This window comes from Lynx rufus, unplaced genomic scaffold, assembly GCF_022079265.1.
Source record: "Lynx rufus isolate CCGP_SWC_20201006 ecotype Redwood Valley unplaced genomic scaffold, mLynRuf1.p SCAF_14, whole genome shotgun sequence".
NCBI classification, from domain to species: domain Eukaryota; kingdom Metazoa; phylum Chordata; class Mammalia; order Carnivora; family Felidae; genus Lynx; species Lynx rufus.
The window spans coordinates 20,579,581-20,602,813 of NW_025814828.1; the positions used below are offsets into that span (position 1 = coordinate 20,579,581).

General features: G+C 38.5%; 1 protein-coding gene and 1 non-coding gene across 3 annotated transcripts in view; both read left to right on the forward strand.

The window, feature by feature from the left end:
* Nucleotides 1–23,233, forward strand: part of POLA1 (DNA polymerase alpha 1, catalytic subunit) — a 297,087-nt gene that overhangs the window by 38,374 nt on the left and 235,480 nt on the right. For both annotated transcript variants that reach the window (XM_047076032.1, XM_047076033.1), the window contains 10 exons: nt 772–833; nt 2,379–2,468; nt 5,582–5,698; nt 7,301–7,476; nt 9,555–9,684; nt 10,175–10,294; nt 11,381–11,480; nt 14,218–14,342; nt 19,609–19,758; nt 20,174–20,296. In XM_047076032.1, coding sequence (XP_046931988.1) covers nt 772–833; nt 2,379–2,468; nt 5,582–5,698; nt 7,301–7,476; nt 9,555–9,684; nt 10,175–10,294; nt 11,381–11,480; nt 14,218–14,342; nt 19,609–19,758; nt 20,174–20,296 — 1,193 coding nt within the window. The remainder of the gene's footprint in view (nt 1–771; nt 834–2,378; nt 2,469–5,581; nt 5,699–7,300; nt 7,477–9,554; nt 9,685–10,174; nt 10,295–11,380; nt 11,481–14,217; nt 14,343–19,608; nt 19,759–20,173; nt 20,297–23,233) is intronic.
* LOC124509721 (small Cajal body-specific RNA 24) lies at nt 13,374–13,503 on the forward strand. The gene has a single exon (XR_006961499.1). It is a non-coding gene; the product is annotated as a small Cajal body-specific RNA 24 (non-coding RNA).

Here is a 23,233-nt window from a genome sequence, read left to right on the forward strand (position 1 = left end):
ATTATTTGCAAATACTTTCTCCCATTTGTTAGGTTGCCTTTTCATTTTGTTGATGGTTTCCTTGGCTGTGCAAGAGCTTTTTATTTTGATGTAGTACCACTTGATTCTTTTTGCTTTTGATACCTTTGCTTTTGGTGTCAAATCCAAAAAATCATTGCCAAGACCAGTGTTAGAGAGCTTACTGCCTATGTCTTCTTCTAAGAGTTGTATGGATTCAAGTCCTTACATTCAAGTCTTTAAGGCATTTTCAGTTGGCTTTTGTGTGTGGTGTTTTGTGGTCCAGTTTCATTTTTTTGCATGTGGCTGTCTGGTTTTCACATCACCACATAGTAAAGAGACTGTCCTTTTCCCATTGTATATTCTTAACTCCTTGTCATACTGACCATATATACATGCATTGATTTCTGAGCTCTCTGTTCTGTTCCTTTGATCTGGATGTCTGTTTTTATGCCAATACCATACTGTTGGCATGACTACATCTTTGTAGTGTAGTTTGAAATTACTAGCATGATGCCTCCTGCTTTGTTCTTCTTTCCCAAGATTGCTTTGGGTATTTGGGGTCTTTTGTGGTTCCATAATGAATTTTAGGATTGTTTAGGCTTCTCTTTTGAGGTCCAACAACATGACCATTGGAAATACTTGAATCTCTCAATTCTTTAGAGATTAGGGGGTATTTGTTTATATTTAAAACAGTTTCCATTTAGAAACATGCAGCATATGTGTACTTGAAATTGGACTAAGATGGTGATGGAATCTTTTTCCTTCTTACAGTTATATCTAAACCAAAGGACTGTATTTTTCCATATGCTTTCAAAGAAGACATTAAGAAAAAGGTAAAGAACTCATTATTTATTCCTTTTAAATTTGAAGCATCTATTTAGGAAAAGAATAGGAGGATGGTGTAGATTAGCATAAATAGGCTTATTTTGTATGTTAATTTATTAGGTCTATTCTTGCTAGTTTGGACTGACATGAATCCATTCAAAATGTATTAGAAATATAAAATAGAAACATTATTGAATGTTTTACCACCTGAAAATAACGTGATTCTGTACCCTAGTAGTAGACACTTAGGCTCAAGTCCTCCTTCAGATAGCTTCAGGGGAGGCCTTTCTGAAATGCACGATCATGTGATTACTGTTTTGGGAAACTGTTGGGAAGAGTACTCACCCCACTCCCCAGTTTGAAGAAAGCCGAGTGTAGTTGGATATGAAAAGGGACATGTATTGGAAAGGTCGATACGTGCTGGCTGGAATTGGTAGGGATCTCTCAACTCCCAGGATACTCCATGAAGTTTTCATGGGTCCTTAATAAAATAGAAAGTGGGGAAAAAGGAGTATAATGTAGTGAGCTTGTCACAAGGGTAAATGTATTCGTATAAAGAATTTGTTGTCTGGAGACTATGTGGAATGCTTGCATTCACAGATGTGTGTGTTGGTTTTTTTTTTTTTTAATGTTTTCACTTGACAAAATTAAAAGTTAGCAACCTTGTCAGGTTCCACTTACTTTAAGTTGGCTTGAGAAGTCCAGTAGTCTGGAGGTGCTGTTGGATCAGGCTATTATTTATGAAGTGCCCTGAAGTACCTATCCAAGTAAAATGACTTAGGAAAATTCCTTTTGAGTCAAACTGATACTTTGTAGCCGAACTAGTTATAGCAAACACATAGCTATCAACTTCCATTTTAGTAGAGTCTTAATAAGAGCGGATCTTTTGAATACCTGATTTATATTCAGTAATCCAAGTGGAAGCCTTTTGTGTGAAGATAGGTTTTATTTATACTTAACGACACTTATAATTCTTAAATGTATGCTAGTTTTCATTCTAGTTTCTTATTTATAGTTTCTTACACCACTCTTGCAGATTAGTTTATACAATCCTTGGGATTTCTTTATGTGGTAAATACACAAACAGCAGTCTATCAGGGATTATATAGGAAAGTAAGTAATGTTTTTGTTAGGTACTCTGATTCATATGCTTGTGTGATATGTCGAGATCACAAGTGTGTCGCTGTGGAGGGACATATCTGCCCTTCATAGTGCTTAGCATTTAAAATTTTGCTTTATTTACTTCACACACTGTATGTTAGCCAATTTGACAATAGATTATATTAAAAATAAAATGAAAGAAGTTTAAACAGAAATTTTAAAAATCCCACATAAAATTTTCTCTATTTACTCACTTATTACTAGGATGAGCTTCTCAGAGACTTTGGGCAATTGTTACTGTGAAACCTAGAATAAGCAATTTCATTGCTTCTTTTAGTTTTGAAATGGATAGTTTCTTTTAATTCTAAGAAATCTAATCCTGCTTGAACAGGGAGCCAAAGTATAGTACTTACAAGTAAAGAGTAAGTGACCGGTATGTTTTTATCTAACAGAATGTGAAGGTTGAGATCGCTGCAACGGAAAGAACGTTGCTAGGTTTTTTCCTCGCCAAAGTTCACAAAATTGATCCTGATGTCATTGTGGTGAGTAGGTGTCTCGTCATGCTGTTGGGGACTCTTCATTCCTTAGTTCTCAGTACTTGTTGAACAGCAGAGAATCTTTTTTTTTAATTGAGGTAAAAACTGGTATATAACATTATGTAAGTTTCAGGTTTGTAGTAGTATAACTCTATGTCTGTATATAGTACAAAATGATGACCGCCTAAAGCATAGTTACTATCCATCACTGTACAGTTGATTCCCTTCGCTCTTCGGCCCACCCCCCAAACCCCTTGCCCTCTGATAATTAGAAGTCTGTTCTCTGCATCAGTGAGTTTGTTTTTGTATTGGTTGTTTGTTTGCTTTTTTAGATTTCACTTAGCATAATACCTTCAGGGTCCCTTCAGGTTGTTGGAAAAGGCACACTTTCATTCTTCTTTATGGCTCAGTATATTCCTCTGTGTGTGTGTGTGTGTATGTGTACCATATCCTCTTTATCCATTCATTCACTGATGGATGGTTTGTTTTGATATGTTGGCTGTTATAAATAATGCTGCACTGAACATAGGGCCGGATGTATCTTTCCGAATTAGTGTTTTTACATTCAAATAAATACCCAAAGTGGAATAGGTGGATCATATTGTAGATGTGTTCTTAATTTTTTGATTTCTGTAGTGGCTGCAACAATTTACATTCCCACCAACAGTGCAAGAGAGTTCCCTTTTCTCCATGTCCTCTCCAATGCTTGTTATTTCTTGTCCTTTTGATAATAGACATTCTAACAGGTGTTAAGGTAGTTTTAATTTGCATTTCCCTGATAATTAGTGACATTGAACATCTTTTCATGTGCCTGTTAGGTATCTGTGTCTTCTTTGGGAAGATGTCTGTTCAGGTTCTCTGCCCATTTTTAATGTTTTTTTTTTTAAATTTTATTTTTTGAAAGTCAGAGAGAGGGCATGAGCGAGGGAGGGGGGGAGACACAGAATTCAAAGCAAGCTCCCTGAGAGCCCAATGTGGAGCTCAAACCCACGATCGTGAGATCATGACCTGAGCCGAAGTCAGACGCTCAACCGACTGAGCTACCCAAGCTCCCCTCTGCCTATTTTTAAATGGGGTTGTTGGTTTTTTTTGTTGTTGATTTGTATGAGTTCTTTATATATTTTTTTGAATCTTCAGAGTGAAATAACCCTATGGACTGGTGGGAATTGCTGTATTTTCCTCTAACAGAAAGGGGGAAAAAGAGCCAGCCCACTATGAAATAGTTCTTTTCCTCTAATAGAATAGCAACTCATGAGTTATTGTTGATGTTTAGGATATTCCATTTATTTCCAGCCTATATAAGTAAGTAAACTTACCTATAACTAAGTAAACTTGTGTTGTTAACTGTTGGTCCCTATACATTTTTGGATTAGTGGCCCAGCTGTATATTGGTCATAGGAGTTAATTCCCTCGATTTGGTGTCAGTCTGCAAAGTGTTTGTATTTCAATTTCATGAGCTCAGTGCATCTCTCTCTCTATTTTTTAAGATTTTATTTTTAAGTAATCTCTACACCCAACGTAGGACTTGAACTTACAACCCCAAGATCAAGAGTCACAAATTCTTCCAACTGAGCTGCCCGGCACCCCGAGTTCAGTGACTCTCTATGACCTATTCCTTTGAGAGCTCAGGGCTAGGAATTTTTTTTTTTCCCCTTGGTAACTGAGTATGTTTCCACTAAAAAGGAAGAGGTAATAGTTCATTGAGTTATGTTTGCCCCAGTTTTTAAGAGTCACAAAGCAACATTTTGCTTTATGTTTCCTCTGGCTTTAGTTTGTAGGCTCTTCGATGTGATTTCTTCTCCTGCTCACCACCCAGTTAACGGATCAAATTATGCTGTGATTTTGATGGTTTTGGAGAAAAGTAGGAATGTAAATGCATGTATTTTAAGTGTGATAATGGCAATTTAGTTACATTGAAGCCTTGCAAAACAATGTGTGGTATGTATTTGTCCACATTCATTTTTGCTCTTGGATATCTATCTTGACCGTGGTGTGGCCAAAGTACCTAGAGCCTGAAGTTTGTTATCAAGTATCTCTGCATACTTGCCTTACAGTATTCCCTTACACTACTCTAGGACCCATCTTGAAAACAGCAGGAAGATTCTGTCCACAGTGCCGTATTGTGGCGTTCCGGCTCAGAACTAGATCCTCACCCAGTCTCCCCTGGCAGTCTCTCTTGGGCCCCAAGGAGATGTCGTGGTGCCTAGGATAGGTGGCCTGGCTTAGCATGTTAGAGCCAAGCCAAGTCTGTGTGTGAGGAATCCAAACTGATGTAATCCAATCCTGACATGGGTTTGAGTCCCTAATCCCAGGCATGATAATTTGGAAATGAGACTTCCTTGTGTCCTTGGGTCTCTTAATTTAATAGACAAAAGTGCCATAAATATATAGTGGTATACATCTTTAAGTAAAATTAATAACAAGTAAATCAGTTTATTGATCTGATTTATTTTAAACTTGTGTCTAGTTTTTTAATAAACATGGGCATTGAACCATATTATTCACACAATGGAAATTATCATTATAGACATGGAAAATTTGGTTGCATTTTTCAGGTAATTTCTACCTGGTATGGTTTGCTTCCTTGAACTGTTGAATGCTATTATATATTTTGTCGCATATTGATTAAGAGTCTAAATCAGTAGTGTTTGAACTCAGTTCTTCAAGAAGCAAGTAGCTGCAGTTCCTGAGTTTTCGAAGAGTCTGTGTGAACTATCACACAACACAGGCAGGCTCTCTGTTTTTAAGGAATTAAAATGGAATTATTTGAACACAGCTTTTACTGATCACAAAAAAGTGTGGGACATAAAAATTTGCATTTGCTTTTGAGACTGTGAGGCATGAGCTGCAAATTAAAAGACATCATATGAACCTTGCATCAATTAGGATGAAATAAAGTTTATTCCAGCAATCTGCTTAGCTTTGTTAATGTCAAGGCTAATGAATGCTGCTGATGAATAAATTCCTGAAGAAGAAAGGACCCCAATCGGAGGTAAGCTCATGATGCCTTCAATTAGAGACGAGAAAAAGAAAGGGCAAAGAAATTCTATGCGTATGAAGATAAATCTTCTCATTTACGTTTGTTACAATGTTATTGGCTGCCTTCTTTTTCTGACTAGGGTCATAATATTTATGGATTTGAACTGGAAGTCCTCCTGCAGAGAATTAACGTGTGCAAAGTTCCTCACTGGTCCAAGATAGGTCGACTGAAGCGATCTAACATGCCAAAGCTAGGGGTAATAATAATTTTCAAAATCTTACTTCTTGACTTGGCTTCTTTACATGGAATAGCTACCTGGGAACACACTGGGCTTCTTTGACTAAGAATTGGTTGTCTTGTGATAGGACATTTTAACTTTGGCACTGAACATCTTTTCCTTTGAATGTGGCATTTTATTGGTAGAAGCCACTGGTAGTTTTTAAAATCAGCTATTAGAATCTAGAGACAGCACATACATGTTACCTCCACTCCGTCATTACCAAAGCTGTAGCCCTTAGAGCAGAGATCAGCGAGTGTTCTCATTCAGTACAGAGAGGGCAGGGAAGAGTGGGAGGGAGCTGATGTTGAACGTATGAGAAGGCTGTGGGCTAAGTGCCTTCTGCGTTAGTTGCCTGTCACAGCAACTCCAGTTTGTGCTTCTCACAGGGGTAGCAGAACTTGTTCAAGATCATAGGGCTAGGGTGGGAAAGCACTGAGATTTTGAGCTAGGCCCATCTTGACTCTTTTAAAGTCTATGTATTTTTCATTCTGCCTACTTGTTTTGGTGGTTTTTGTATGAAGCCACCTTCGTTTCCCAAGCCTCATAGTGCTTAACATCTTGTTTCACTTAAAGCTCGTAAGGAAAAATGGGCATGTTGCTTCATCAGAGAACTTAGGAATCTGTATGTTTTATAATGCTCTCCAGAGGATTCTGCTAACGCAGATTGGAGTTGGGGCCGGTGCTGTTGCTTCTGTTCCTATTCATATCTTTAAGGTGATATAGAGTTATTAACCTTCATCCCAGCCCTTGATTTACTATTTCCTTACCCCTTCATGGTTTTCTTTGTATGGCATCGTCTCTGTGAGGTCTCCCACGGCTACCCTATTTAAGATGCAGCCCCCCTAAATTGCCATATTCCTCACGTGTTCTACTTTTTCTCTTTTCCATATGCTTATTACCTCCTAAAGCTATATAGCTTCTTGATTTTGATGTTTATTTGTTGTCATCTATTTCAGATGAGATTAGGAATCTTTCATTTTTTTTTAAACGTTTAAAAAAAATTTTTTTTTTTTTGAGACAGAGAGAGACAGAGCATGAATGGGAGAGGGTCAGAGAGAGGGAGACACAGAATCTGAAACAGGCTCCAGGCTCTGAGCTGTCAGCATAGAGCCCGACGCGGGGCTCGAACCCACGGACCGCGAGATCATGACCTGAGCCGAAGTCGGACGCTTAACCGACTGAGCCACCCAGGCGCTCCGGGAATCTTTCATTTTTTTGATGTTTTTATTTATTTTTGAGAGACACAGCCTGAGCGGGGTGGGCGCAGAGAGAGAGGGCGACAGAGGATCCAAAGTGGGCTCCGCACTGACAGCAGCGAGCCGGACGTCAACTGACTGAGCCACCCAGGCGTCCTAGGAATCTTTTCTCTTTGGCTCAGTGCTATCTCCCTGGTGCCTAGAACAGTGTCAGCTCTATAGTGAACGTTCAGAAATACTTGAGTGACGGCTGACGGAGTGGGCGAATAGGAGATTGAGAGTTTCCTCATTGTAATTGTGGACTAGCTTCGAAGTCGGTTGGAATAGAGTGTACCCAGTGTCTGCTCATCCATGGCATTTGCTTTTTGTCCTTCCCCTGTAGGGCAGGAGTGGACTTGGTGAAAGAAATGCTACCTGTGGCCGAATGATCTGTGATGTGGAAATTTCGGCAAAGGAATTAATTCGTTGTAAAAGCTACCATTTGTCTGAACTTGTTCAACAGATTCTGAAATCTGAAAGGGTTGTGATCCCAGTGGAAAATGTACGAAATATGTACAGGTATGCTCCTGGATGCTTCGGAATTTGTCTGCCTTGAAATGAGCGATAGCAAGAGGCCAGCATCACCGTGAGGCTGGAGGGACAGGAGAGTGTGGTGTTCTGGAGGGGAACTGCCTCCGTGTCAGTACCACCATCTCTGTGACTTTAATAATTTGAATTATTTTGCCTCTTGAATTATTCTCAGTTTATCAGTTTACCTCCATCTCCCTCACCCATCCTAATCTCATCTAGGTGTTTCCCAAGAGCGGTTTGGAAACTGATGTGATATTTAGGTTTCCACCCTTAATTCATTAATTCAGAAGTTAGTATAAATCTTTTAGAAATAGAAAAACTGAGACATCATGAAGTTACGTGGAGATGCTACTTGGTTATTTCTTTTTTCCATCTTTATTGAAGTATAATTGACAAATAGAAATTGTGTATATTTAATGTGTTCAAATTAATGTTTTATAAATGTATACATTGGGAAATAATTACCATAGTCAAGCTGATTAACATATCTGTCACCTCACATGGTTACTGTTTATTTCTTTTCTCTTTTGGGTGGTTACAACACTGTAGATGTACCCTCTCAGCAAATTTCAAGTACACAATGCGGTATGGCTAACTGTAGTCACATTGCTGTACATTAGACCTTCTGAACTCATTCATTTTGTACAACTGAACCTTTGTGCTTCTTTCCTAAATAAGATTTCTTCTACTCCTCTTGCCACTTCTCATTGTTTTCTTCCCATGCCTCCCAAGTCCTTGGACTGCTTCTCTTTCTGACTACACTCCCTCTAGGTGAGCTCGTGGAGTCTCAGCACTTCACTAGTATGTGGGTGCTGATACCTCCTGCTTTGGTATCTTCACCTTCAGCCTCTCCCTTGAATTCCAGACTCCTGTATACACCTGCCTGTTCTACCTGATGTCTAATATGAACCTCCACCCTAACTTGTTCAGAAGCTCAACTCCTGATATTTTCCCCTAGGCTCCTCTTGGAGTTTTTCCCTAAGAGTGACACCTCTTAATTTTCCAGTACTACTGGAAACCTCCAAAGTTATCTTCAGCCCAAAACCTTTGAGGCTTCCATGGGTCCTCTTTCTGATAGATATCCCATGTTTGAGCCATCACAAAGTCCTGTCAGCTCTGTCTTCAAAATAGATCTAGATTTGACCCCTTCTTTTCCCCTCCATTGAACCTATCCTGGTCCAAGCTACCCTCCCCTTTCCCTGAATTAATGAGTCTTATGTCAGCTTCTTCTTTGGTCTCTTTGATTTTGCCCTTGACCCTTTGCTGTCTGTTTTCAACCCAGGAACCAGGGGTATCTTGCTAAAGTTAAGTCAGATACTGCACTCTGCTCAAAATCTTCCGGTGACTTTCTCTTTCATTTAGAGTAAAAACCAAAGTTCTTACTGTGACTTACAAGGTCCTTTACAGTGTGTGTCTCTGCCTTTTACTCTGTCCTTCTGACCTTTTGAATGTGCCGTTCTCCTCAGACATCCGTCCGCAAGGATTGCCCCCTTACCTCTTCAAACAGTTTTTTAGTCCAAGTCACCTCTTTCCTGGTCCCCTAACTAAATAAAATTACATTCTCTGCTCCTGACACTTAATATTTCCTTTGCTTCTTAATCTTTTCTCCTTAACACTGAACATTATATAACATACCTTTTATATGTATTTTAACTTATACTCTGTCTTCCCCCTTGAAGACCTAAGCCCCACGAGGATGGGTATTTTTGTCTTCTGGTTACAGCCAGAATCTATTTGCCTGGCACATAGTCGGCGTGTAATACCTACTTACTAGATGGATTGAATATATCGATTTGGGTAGTTTCCAGGTTGTAGTTAATGCATAACTTTACTTTGTATTTATGGAATTTTTTTTGTGTGTGTTTTGGAGAAGGGCATTGGGATCAGTGACATGAATGAATTCGTAGTTTCATACTAACCTTATTTTAAATTGTTTCCAAAGCCAAGGTGCCATTGCTCTGAAGTTAATCATAGCAAATTTTTTTGTAATATTTTATGAAGTCCTGATTATAGTCATTGTTTCCTTTAATTACTTGATTCTGTTTCATTCTTACTTTTCTGTACAGTGAATCTTCTCATCTGTTGTACCTGTTGGAACACACCTGGAAAGATGCCAGGTTCATTTTGCAGATCATGTGTGAGCTAAATGTTCTTCCATTAGCATTGCAGATCACTAACATCGCCGGGAACATTATGGTAAATTTAACTTAGAAAGGGGGAAAAAGCATTTCCTGTTGGATTCAGTGTTTGCTTGGGGTAGTTGTTATATGATAATGAGCCTAAATGCATGCTTATAAAATGAGTAACTTGTACTCTGAAAGCTGGGCTTCTTTTGTAAAATGAACTGGCTGTGAGAAGGGGAGGAAAACCAGGTGCAGACTATGTTGAAATTTGGGTGAACATAAGGATCATCTCTAACATCTGGATGTGTCTGATTTGCGGAACGGTCTATTTGGCAGTAAAGAAATAGCCCAAGTTGCCAGTATTTTAAGCTTTCTTTGTCTCTTTTTAACTATAGTGCTTAAAACGTTAGGATTAATTTTGTACCTTCTTATTTTTAAAGCAGCTCTTATTAGGAAGAATGATTGTGGAAGAGGTGCCATGATTAAATTTACCACCTCAAAGTTGGTTTTGTTTGTTATTTGTTAGGGTTTTGAGCTCAAATTTAAAACATTCTCTTTCATAGTCTAGGACCCTGATGGGCGGACGATCCGAACGTAATGAGTTCTTGTTGCTTCATGCATTTTATGAAAACAACTATATTGTGCCTGACAAGCAGATTTTCAGAAAGCCTCAGCAAAAACTGGTGGGTCCACAATTGCATAGGGTTTTGCTTTTTTTTTTTTTTTTTAAATCCTCTCCCCTTTTATTACTTAGGTGGCTTTTATCACGGTGATAACTTGTGCTTCCAAAATAATGAATCCTCTGTATACTCTCAAAACCGTGTCAGATTTGTTCCTTTGTGTTTCGGTGGTGATTTCCTTCTTTACTTTTTTTCTGTGTAGATAAAAATTTTATGTGAAATATGAACTACTTTGAGGATAGCATTAAGCCTCTTTGATGGATGACCATACAAGGAAGGTATTGCACCACCCTAGCTGTATCCAAAGTTAGATACCAGTTAAACCTTTTATTTCCTTAAATGCACGAGCCTTTATTTTTTGTTGCTTTGTTGCAGCTTTATGTGCTAGCAGGATCAGGTCACCACAGTCAGTTTTCTGAAGTGGCCTCCTTGACATTGAAACTAAAACTTAGCTACTGTTTTGTTAGCACTGATAGCCATTTGACTCAAAAGGGGAATTTAATGTTAAGATGGTTCACCTTCCTGGATTTGCTTTGTGCACATCAAAATTGGTATAAAGAATATTAACTTACAGGAGTTTGACTTCTGCTGAGTTATTGAATATTGATTGGTTATTAATAAGCTACCTGGAATGAATTTTCAGTCTACAGACACACTCATTTTAAGGTGTCCAAATTAGAATAATGACTATATCTGTATGAAATAGTTTATATTTCTGCATCAGGATTGTTAGAGTGATGAATTTAAGCGGACTCTTCTACTACCTTAGATTTTACGGAATATGAAGTGTTGTATTTTTAGTATCCATTGATTTAAAAATAAAAGGTTCTATGAATTCAGAAACGTTTTCAAGTAAAATTTGCATATGTATTAACTCAGGGCTACAATGTTTTGGCAACTCCCACGCTTGGCCTTTGGGTTTGTGAGCATGTTACAGTAACTGTTGTTCCACAGAGGTGGGACCACTAGCTAAAAGTGAAGGTTGTTTGTTAGAACTGTGTACTGCGGTTGGAGAAGGGGGAATCCTAAAACTTCTTAATTAGTTTATTAGTTGCTGGCTGCTGAAGTTGTCATTCCATTTGACATTAGGGAGATGAAGATGAAGACCTCGATGGAGATGCCAATAAATACAAGAAAGGACGTAAGAAAGCAGCTTATGCCGGAGGCTTGGTACTGGACCCTAAAGCTGGTAAGGCTGTGCGGCTGGTTGCTTTGCCCCTGGTGTTAAGGAATTTTTAATGCAGACCTGGGCTTGAGAAGCTAGAAGACCTGAATTGTATTTTCTAGGTTAGCAAATAGGGTCTTGTAATGACCTTATTTTGTTTTAGGTTCTTTTGAAAATCTCGTTTGCCAGTCACCTGACCTGAATTAACATGAATATTTTTTATTTGCTGCGTTCCAAGAAAGCTTTGTTTATGGACACTGAAGTTTAAATTTTGTGTAATGTTTGCATATCATGAGATAGTCTGTTTTAAAAAAATTTTTTTGACCGTTTAAGGATGTAAACACTATTATTGGCTCGTGAGTGGTACACAAAGAAGGGGTAGGCTCAGTTGGGTCTGCACAGAGTTTGCTAGCCCCTAGTCCAGTATAGAGCCCTTTGCCTTCTGGTGGGAGCACCTGTGGCTTGTCCCATCTGCTCTGGAGGGCTGGCTCTGCCTCTGCCTGAGCTGCCAGGACCCATTAGGCTGGACGGCAAAGTTAAAGGGAGTACGGACAGTAACCACCACATTGAACTTTAACAGCAGAGTAACCAGTTCTTACTGTCATTAATGGCAAAGAAGATGTTTGGTGGTATGCAGAGCTAGACAGGATCTTTTTTTTTTTAACCCTCAACTATTTTTAAGTGTACAGTTAAGTAGTGTTAAGTGTATTTACATCGTTGTATGGGAATAATGTGAATTTTATCAAGTAACTTGAACTCTGAGTAGGAGACATTTTTGACAAAAGTGATTTTATTATTGGGGCACCTGGGTGGCTGTGTCAGTTAAGCTTCCAAGTGTTGATTTCGGCTTGGGTCATGATCTCACGGTTTGTGGGTTCTAGCCCTGCGTCGGGCCCTGCGTTGTTAGGCTACTTGGGATTCTCTCTCATTCCCTCTTTGCCCTTCCCCTGCTTGTGCGTGCTTGCTCTCTCTCCCTCTCTCTCTCAAATAAGCTTTTTAAAAAAAGTGATTTTTATTAGTTGTATTGAAAAAGATCTGTAGTCCTTTGGTGTTAGATAGATCTAGGCTTAAATTCTGTCTGTGTGATCTTGGGCTCCCTCTTGAACCTCTGTAAGCCTTGTTTTCCTCTTCTGTAAAATGGAGATAGAAATATAGACCCTTGAAATTAATACAACACTGTATGTTAACTACACCAGAATTTTTTAAATGTTTGTTTATTTTTGAGAGAGAGAACGCAAGCGGGGAAGGGCAGAGAGAGAGGGACGGAAGATCTGAAGTGGGCTCTGCGCTGTCAGCATCGTTGAATGTGGGGCTGAAACTCACAAACTGTGAGGTCATGACCTGGGCTGAAGTCTGCTGCTCAACTGACTGAGCCACCCAGGTGCTCCCAGAATTTTATTTTTGACTACATTAGAATTAAATTTTTTTAATGTTTATTTTTTGAGAAAGAGCCAGAGCGTGAGTGGGGGAGGGGCAGAGAGAGAGGAGACAGAATGTGAAGCAGGCTCCAGGGTCTGAGCTGTCCGCATGGAGCCCGATGTGCGGCCTGAACCCACAAACTACGAGATCGTGACCTGAGCTGAAGTCAGACCCTTAACTGACTGAGCCACCCAGGCGTCCCTTGACTACACTAGAATTCAAAAAAAAAAAAAATCTCCCACACAGGGATTTAAGGAAAAAAATGATTATTTATTTTTTGCATATAATTTATTGTCAAGTTAGCTAACATACAGTGTATACAGTGTGCTCTTGGCTTCAGGAGTAGATTCCTGTGATTCATCAATTATATACAACACCCAGTGCTCATCCCAGTAAGTGCCCTCCTCGCTGTACGTCACCCATAAAATGATTGTTTGGTATAGTGCTTGACAGAGTATGCTATCAATATGTTTGCTGTTGGTTTTATTTTTTTAATACTGGACATTTATTTTGATTCAGTTTCTTCTTAAGGTGAAGATAACTCTTTGTAAATGTCCTAGAGAAATATAGTAGCTTTCTGTTCACCCTTTGCAAGTGAAAAGGGTGGATCGTTCCACTGCTGACATTTATATATGTCTCTTGTCTGATTTTAACACCATTTGTGTACAGGTGAGTGGGCTTCCCATTTTATTCTTATGATGGTAAAATATGTATATATACACACACACACACACCAGTGAGTAGTTATATATATATATGTGTATATGTATATATATGTGTGTATACACATATTACATATGTGTATTACATATATATGTGTACACACATATATGTGTATACACACACACACACATATATATATATATATATATATATATATATATATACATGGATCACTAAATATTTTGGGGGCAGAGGTGGTAGGGTAGGTGGGAGTGAATGCTTACTTGAAGGAGAATTTTACAACATTTTTTTGAAATGGATATGACGCCTATCTAAAGTAACTGATATGAGAAGGTGTTTGCCCATCATAATGGTGTACTTTGGGCCCGCTGTGGAAAGGTTCATTGTAGCTGGTTTCAAGGTAAGACAGGATCTCTTTTTTCCTCTTTGGTGACCTGAGTTTTCACTCTAATACAAGTTGTTTTTATGGAGTGATAGTTGAGTACTTTTTTCTATTGGTGTAACTCACAGCTTTCAATGTTATATTGTATTTAATATACATACTACATTCTGTAGTTCTTCTAATGTTATGTTTTGACACATCTGCTTTTTTGTAACCCCCCTTCCCCCACCTCCTTTTTTCTTAAAGGCTTTTTGTAACATGACTTTTTTATTGCAGGTTTATATGATAAGTTTATTTTGCTCCTGGACTTCAACAGTTTGTATCCTTCCATCATTCAGGAATTCAATATTTGTTTTACAACAGTGCAAAGAGTTGCTTCAGAGGCACATAAAGCTACAGAGGTTGGTATTCAATTTGGGGGCTCTTTAAATTGAGATTAAAAACACTGTTTAAAGAAGGAAGAGAACCAAAGGGGTTAGCATTCTAGTTTTTCCTCTTAAGGATACAATTTGTCTTTTCTTAGCGGTCAAAACAGGGGGAAGGTTGAGTAGATGGAAATTTTCACTTGTTCTGTATCATTTTTATTTAACAACTTTATTGAGATGTAATCCATATACCATGCATTTCATCCATTTCAAGTGTACAATTTAATGGCTTTTAGTGTAGTCACTGAGTTTGCAACCTTTGCCACAGTCAATTTTAGGGCATTTTCGTTACTCCCCAAAGAACCCCCCTACCTTTTAGCTGTACCCTCCCTCACTCCCTCCTTTCCTTCCAGACCTTGACAACTAGTAATCTTTCTGCCTCCGTAGGTTTATGTACTTTGGACATTTCACATAGATGGAATCATATGTGACCTTTTATGTCGGGCTTATTTCACTTAGCATACTGTTGTCAAGATTCATCTGCACTATAGCATGTATTAGTACTTCATTCCTTTTTATTGCTGAATACTATTCCATTGTATGGATCTGTATCACATTTTTATGATATATATGATATGTAGGATATATTTGATATATATGACATATCTGTGATATATGGTACGTATATATTTATATATATATATACACACACATATATATAAATCACACATTTATTTTAGAATCATCTTGTCAGTTTATGCAACAATGCCTGCTCTGCTTTTGATAGGGATTGTACTGGATCTTTAGATTGATTTGGGAAGTATTGCCATCTTAATGTTAAGCCTTCCAATCCATGAAAATTAGGTCTTTCCATTTAATTAGGTCTTTAATTCCTTTCAGTGATGTTTTCTAGTTTTCACTGTACAACTCTTCTTTTATTAAATTTATTCCTAAATATTTCATTCTTGATGCTATTGTAAGTGAAATTGTTTATTTTATTTTTGGATTGTGCATTGCTAGTGTATTGAAATGTAACTGATTTTTGTGAACTGATCTTGTATCCTGCAACTTTGCTGAAGTCATTTATCGGCTCTAATAGTTTTGTGGATTTGTTAGAGTTGTCTACATATTGTATGTTATCTGCAAAAGTAGTGTTAATTCTTTCTTTATAATCTGACTGCCTTATATTCCTTCTTCTTTTTTTGCTTAATGGCTCTGGCTAGAACCTCCAGTACAATACCGAATAGAATTGGCAAGAGCAGACACCTTTTTCTTGTTCCTGGTCTTAGGGGGAAAGTATCCAGCCTTTATTTCACCATTAAGTATGATGTTAACTGGGGGTTTTCCATAGATGGCGTTTATCAGGTTGAGGAAATTCCCTTCTGTTCCTAGTTTGTTGCGTGTTTTTATCGTGAATGGGTATTGGATTTTGTCAACTACTTTTTCTTTATTGAGATGATCATGTGCTTTTTGTCCTTTATTCTCTTTATGTTTTGTTTTCCTTTTTTAGATGTTTATGCATTTTCAAGAGAGAGAGAGAGAGAGAGAGAGTGTGTGTGTGTGTGTGTGTGCGCGCGTGCGCGCACGCGGGAAGGGCAGGAAGACAGGGGGACAGAGGATCCCAAGCAGGCTCTGTGCTGACAGCATTGAGCCTAGTGCAGGACTGAACTCCGGAACAGCGAGATCGTGATCTGAGCTGAAGTTGGATGCTCAGCTGACTGAGCCACTCAGGTGCCCCTGTCCTTTATTCTTTTAATATGGCATATGACATTGATTTTCATGTGTTGTTCTGTGTTCCTGGGATAAATTCCATTTGGTCTTGGTGTATAATCCTTTTTATATATTTCTGCTTTCAGTTTGCTAGTATTTTGTTGAAAAGTTTTTTGTTTGTATTCATAAGGGCTTTTGGTATATATTTGTCTTTTCTTGTTTTTGTCTTGTTTTGGTATGGTATTAGGATAATAATAGCCTCATAGAATGAGTTGGGAGGTGTTTCCTCCTCTTCTGTTTTGGTTTTTTTTTTTTTTTTTTGGAGAATTTGTGAAGGATTCATGTTAATTCTGCTTTAAATATTTGGTAGAGTTCACCAGTTAAATTATCTAGTCTTAAGATTTCTTTCTTTCTCTCTCTTTTTTTTGATTTCCAATTCAATCTTCGTTTTATGTCTATTCAGACTTTCTATTCCTCCTTGAGTTCATTTTGGTCTTTCTAGGAACTTGTCTATTTCATGTAGGTTTATCTAATTTGTTGTCATAAAAGTGTTCATGGTATTCCCTTCTAATCGTTGTTTCTTTAAGGTCATTAGTAATATCCCTCTATTATTCCTGATTTTAGTAATTTGAGTCATTTTTTTTGTCAATATAGCTAAAAGTATGTCAGTTTCGCTGATCTTTACAAAGAAAGAACTTTGGTTTTGGTAATTTTCTCTATCTCCTGTATTTCCATTATAATCTTTCTTCCTTTTTTGTGCTTTTGTTGGTTTAGTTTGCCCTTATTTTTCTAATTTCTTAAGGTGGAAGGTTAGGTTATGGATTTGAAATCTTTTCTGCTAATGTAGATACTTACAGCTATGAATTTTCCGGCAAGTACTGCGTTAGTTTCATCCCATTAGTTTTGGTATATCATTCATGCCTTTGTTGTTAGGCCCCTTCACCATCAATTGACCATTGATCTGACTTCTGCTGTCACCATCACTTAGTTTTGCTTATTCTGGAACTTCATATAAGTGGAGCGGTACATTATGTACTCTTTGGTATCTGGCTTTTTTGCTCAACATAATGTTTTTGAGGTTCATGCATGTTGTTGCATTATCAGTAGTTCTTTCCTTTGTGTTACTGAGAAGTATTCCACACTTTATTTATCTAGTTTCCTGAAATAAGCATTTGGGTTTTCAGTGTGTAGCTATTATTAATAAGCCTGCTATGAACATTCACATCTTTTTATGGACATGTGCTTTTGTTTTGGGGGGTAGATACCTAAGGAGGGAATTGGCTGATTTGTATGGGAAGTGTGTGTTTAACCTGAAAAGAAACTGCCGAATTATTTTCCTAAGTAGTTATACCGTGTTACACATTCCCACTAGCCATGAATGTGAGTTGTTCCACATCATCTCCAACACTTGGTATTTTTATTCTTTTAAATTTTGGCCATGTAAGCCTTTCTTAATGATTCCTTGCACTACACGGTGAATCTTTTTGAAAGAATGTTTTGAATTATTTCACATTGATTTTAATCTAGTGATTAGTCAACAGTTTTACGTAGGGCTTAATAACTTAATGTGTGGTTCTTCATATGTAAAGCTTATATAACTGACTCTCAGTAGGGAATTTGATTAGATGTGGTTCTCTAACAGGAAAAGATGTAAAGTAATAAAGTAAAATATTATCTCTATATATTGTTTTTCTCTGATTCTTTGTACCTGTGGCAGAAGATGTGTATTTACTCTCCCACTCCAGATTTCACATGTCTTTTAGTTCCAACCACATGCTTTGGAGCTGTTTTTTAGCCCCACTTCTGTCTTCCCAGAAGAGAGAATCTTAAAGGCTTGGTTACGTGGGTGAGCATGCCTGGTACCATATGCTGTGACCACAGGAGTGAGTTCACAGAGTACAAACATGGCTGCTAAGGGTGGGCCTTTCTGTGGGACTAGAGGATAATCTTACAGAGAAGGAATTTGGGTAGACATCTCCAAAGGGTGGTGACTGCACTTGACTAATAATGTTCGTTGGGCTCTGTCCTGCTATAGTATGTGAGCCTTGTGATAATTGTTGTGATCCGACCTCCTTCATTCCCCTCCACTGTTTTGTTTATTTGAGCTTTCCAGTTAGGGTTTCAGGTATATAATGGAATCATTTCAGAGTTGGAAGGGACCTTAAAGGTCATCTAAGAAATACTCTACACGTAGCAGTTTATAGGTTCTATATCATTGTTTTGTGCAGTATTTGATCCTCAAAGTAGCTAGTGCCACACAGCTAGTGTTGGTTGAGCTGGGCCAGATCCTTTCAGTTAAGTTTTTATTTGACCTCTCTAGTTGCTGTAAATAAATGGGAATGTGTACCAAGATCTCTTTAATAGGTTTGCTATCATCGTCTTCTGTTTTCAAAAACAATAGGTCCCTGTTTATTATAAGATTGTTCATTTGAGGGGCGCCTGGGTGGCGCAGTCGGTTGGGCGTCCGACTTCAGCCAGGTCACGATCTCGCGGTCCGGGAGTTCGAGCCCCGCGTCAGGCTCTGGGCTGATGGCTCACAGCCTGGAGCCTGTTTCCGATTCTGTGTCTCCCTCTCTCTCTGCCCCTCCCCCGTTCATGCTCTGTCTCTCTCTGTCCCAAAAATAAATAAAAACGTTGAAAAAAAAATTAAAAAAAAAGTAATAAAAAAAAAATAAAAAAGATTGTTCATTTGAAAATATTGATCTTTATAAAATCAGATACCTAGTAAAGGCTGGGTTATCAAATGGCATTGACTTGCCATACTTGAAGCCAAGAGGTTTATTTTTAATTGTGAACCTTTGAAAGGGCAAGTGTGCCTGGCTTTTCTTTTCAGCCTGTTAATAGAATTAACGGAGGCTTCAGAAAAATGGTCTAATGCTTTTCCTGCTTTTTGCTGCTGTAAATTTTCATATAAGAAAACTGCTGGTTACTATTCTAAAATGTTGCTATTCTTTTACCAATTGCAGAGCAATTTACAGATAAAAGGTCCTACATAAATGCTAAGGAACATGTATATATTAATTTTTAGAAATTTCACGGCCTATTTAAATATGTGCTCCAAATTCCTGAAGGAAATTTGCTGATTTAGTATTTGGGGTTCTAGTTTTTAGTGGAAAATATTCACAGTAATTGCCACGATTCTCTGTAGTTGTAAAAGTGTTAATGGCATTTTGTTTGGGAGTATGTGTGACTTAAAACAGGAGTTGTGCTGCAGTTTTTTTTTTTTTTCAGTAAATCCTAGAGGTCTCAGTGTTTCTTTTCAAAACAATTTCCCCAAACATGTTGCTCCCCAATCTTTTTGAAGAGAGGAGAGGAATATATATAGAAATTGATCCCTTTAAATGATATCTGCGTTTGTCAATAATGAGAGAGGGGAGATACTGGGAACGAGGCTGTTAGAAGTGGGAGAAGAGGGCAGTGTGGACTTGTTCTCAGCTTTTTCTTTGCCACCCATATGCTGTTGACCTATAGTTAGGCAAGAAAGTAGCTTTTCAAGATGTGATCATTGCATAAAGTGCCCACAAAATATTATTTTTGAAAATTGTTTTATGAAAGCTTGATTTGTCTGAAATTTCTGTTGTATGTTCATCAGGATGGAGAACAAGAACAGATCCCTGAGCTGCCAGACCCAAACTTAGAAATGGGCATTTTGCCCAGAGAGATCCGGAAGCTGGTAGAGAGGAGAAAGCAAGTCAAACAACTAATGAAACAGCAAGATTTAAATCCAGACCTGGTTCTTCAGGTATGTCTTTTCACTGAGAGACATCTGAGTGACAGTCTCTGCTTTTAGAATTTGATTATCTAGTAGTGTTTTACAGATGATGCTGTGGGCAACTCATGGGCTTATTTTAAGTTTGTGGGCAGGAAACACATTCACAAACTCTAGAATGCCTCAGAATGGAAGACACCTCTATCTGCAAAGCCCTATCTGGACCAAACCCTTCTCACTTCTGGGAGCTTTGGAGTCTGTGTTTGCTTGCTTCCAGAAGGTCAGGGAATCATGCATCTGGGAGGATGGGCTGAGTGTGCTACGAGTTCTTTTTTTTCCTGGACATGGAGGATTACTCCTTGTCATTGGTGGTCTAGAAAGAGATCTAATGTAATTATTAAGCATCTGCAAATATTGTTGTTTGTCTTTTGTCCTTGTGTGCCTACAGTATGACATTCGACAGAAGGCTTTGAAGCTCACAGCAAATAGTATGTATGGCTGCCTGGGATTTTCCTACAGCAGATTTTACGCCAAACCACTGGCTGCTTTGGTGACCTACAAAGGAAGGGAGGTAAATGGTGTCACATTCATAGCTCTAAAGATGAGAGTGTTTTTAACTATACGTGTTACAGCATGGGAGAGCCAAGTTTGTTACCTAGTTACACAGCTTCAAATGCCCCTTTCTTGGGACAAATTCAAGACAGATAGATTTGTAAGTATGGATCCGTTCATTCATCCATTGACAGAGTATTTATTGAGCGTCTACTCTGTACCAGACATTGTGAAGGGGGTAGAGTGTTGAGCAAGACATAAAAGGTTCCCCTGCATCATGCAGGTCACATTCTGTCTAGAGCAGAGGTATAAAGTGGCATGCGGTGGGGCCTTGGGATGGGGAGAGGGTAGTTTGGGAAAATAGACTTGTAAATACGTGAATAAACAAACATAAAAAATAAGAGGATGTGGTAGAACTAAATGTTGTGCTGGTAATTAAAACAGGGTGATGGGCTAGTTTGATGTTAAGATGGCTGGTTTAAATTGGTCAGGGAAGGCTTCTTTAGGAGGTAACAGGAATGAGAGCAAAGTGACATCAGGAAGCAAGTTTGCCTGTGTATTAGGTTGGAGTACAGGGGAAAGGAAGAGATGAAGGAGAATGCCTCCATGTCAGCCCTATAGCTGGTTCGCTTATGGAGCCATTTACTAGGATGGAGAAATCTGCACGAGGGAAACAAACCCCAAGAAAGTCTTAACAGTAGAGAACAGGGAGGGTGGGAGATGGGCTAGATGGGTGATGGGCATTAAGGAGGACACTTGTTGTGATGAGCCCTGGATGTTGTAGGTAAGTGATGAATCACTGAATTCTTTTTTTTTTAATGTTTATTTCTGAGACAGAGAGAGACAGAGCATGAGTGGGGTAGGGCAGAGAGAGAGAGGGAGACACAGAATCCGAAGCAGGCTCCAGGCTCTGAGCTGTCAGCACAGAGCCCGACGCGGGGCCTGAACCCACAAGCCGTGGGTTCATGACCTAAGCTGAAGTCGGTCGCCCAACTGACTGAGTCACCCAGGTGCCCCTGATGAATCACTGAATTCTACTCTGCAAACCAATATTGCACTGTATGTTAACTAACTAAAATTTAAGTAAGTATGTATATATGTACATATATACGTATGTACGTATAAAAGAGAAATCTGGGAGAGAGGGATTAAGAGTACTCTTTTGGTTTTGAGATTTGTAATAGATCTCTAGGCATGTTAAGTAGGCAGTTGGATATAGAAGTCCACAATTCCAGGAATAGATGAGGAGTGGAGTTAGGGATTGAGAGTTATTGGCTTTAGAAAGGTGAGCCAGATATGAAACCGATTTGAGATACTGTCACTTTGTGACAATATAAGCTTCACTTGCTTTAGCCCCACCTGTGTGGGTTTTTCTTAATTTGTAAAGGAAGAGTTATGTTAAATATTAAATTCCCTTTCACTCCCGTAAGCTATTTATTCCTGCCAGTGGATTTGAGACTACTCAACCTTAAGGAGGTAGTTCGTGGTTATGAGTGGAATGCTCAGGGATGGCAAAACTATGGCCCATGGGCTAAATTCAGCCTGCCATCTATTTTTGTAAGTAAAGTTTTATTGGAACACAGCCACGGTTATTTGTTTATGTTTTGTTTGTGGCTGTTTTTTGCATTACAGTAGCAGAATTGAGTAGTCACGGTGGAGACTTGCATGGTCTGCAAAACTTAAAATATTTGCCATCTGGCCCTTTTCAGAAAACAGATTTCCTGATCCCTGCTTTAGAGTCTAGACCAGCACTGTCCGGTAAATCTTGAGATGATGAAAACTTTCTCCATCTGTAGTTTTAATACAATAGGCCACTAGCCCACGTGGCTAGTGAGCATTTGATATCAGGCTAGCGTCGACTTGCTGAGGAGCTGGATTTTGAGTTTTATTTAATTATAATGAAAATAAATTTAATTATCCACATGTGAGTAGTGGCTCCTGTATTAGCGGAGATCTTGCTGGCATGAAACAAACAGGATGTTCAGAGGTGCTCCGGTGTTGACACCCATATCTCATAGACTTGGCTCAGGGCACAGTGAGGAAGGGCAAAACATGTATTAGACACCAGCAATATATGAGAAGCTTCCAGATGAATTATTTCTCTAAAACCCCACAAGAATCCACTGGTATGGCTAATAACATTCCCATTTTGCAGATGAGGAAGCTAAGACTCAGAGGCGAAGCGTAACAAGTGATTCTTTTGAATTGGGATCCATATTTTCCTGATTATAAGGCTTTTACTACAGTAGTATTATCTACCCCATCTCATGGTGTCTTTCATGACTGTGCTTCTGTTTATATTCTCTTACTCCTCAAAGGACATCTTTTTTGCTACTCATCTCAAGACACAGGCCCTTTTTACACGGGAAGATACAGGCATTTCAGGAGCTAGTTGAAGTGAGGGAAGGATGTTTTCAGTTTCTTAGGCTAAGTTTACTTTAATATTATTTAAATTTTATTTCTGTGTATATATCCAGTGGCTTCTGATAGAATACCATCTTATTTTTGTATTAGGAAATGCACTCACTTTGCCCCAACTGGGTGATAATACATGGGTTGACTATTGAGATTGGATCAAGGTTACTCTTAAGTTTCTCACGAGAGGCAATAGTTGACAATTTACTCCCTTGGAGAGTGCCTCTTGCTGTTGGGAAATCCCTGTTGTTACATTTTCTGCATTGGCTCAGAAATCCACAAGCTTAAAAGGGCACTGTTGATAATGATAAGCCCCAAATTTGTCCAGTGATCTCCCCCACTCCCCTAATCCATTGTACTTTAAGGGCAATATTTTTGTTTAGCTTGATCTTTAATAGGGTATTTAAACTCATTTTTAATTTTGCTGTTGTATAAAATATAGCAGTAACAAATCTTTATAAACTATTAAAAAAAACCTCTGCTCTCTCCACTAAGAAACAAAACGTTTCAGACACGTCTAGAAATAATTGTATGTGATTTA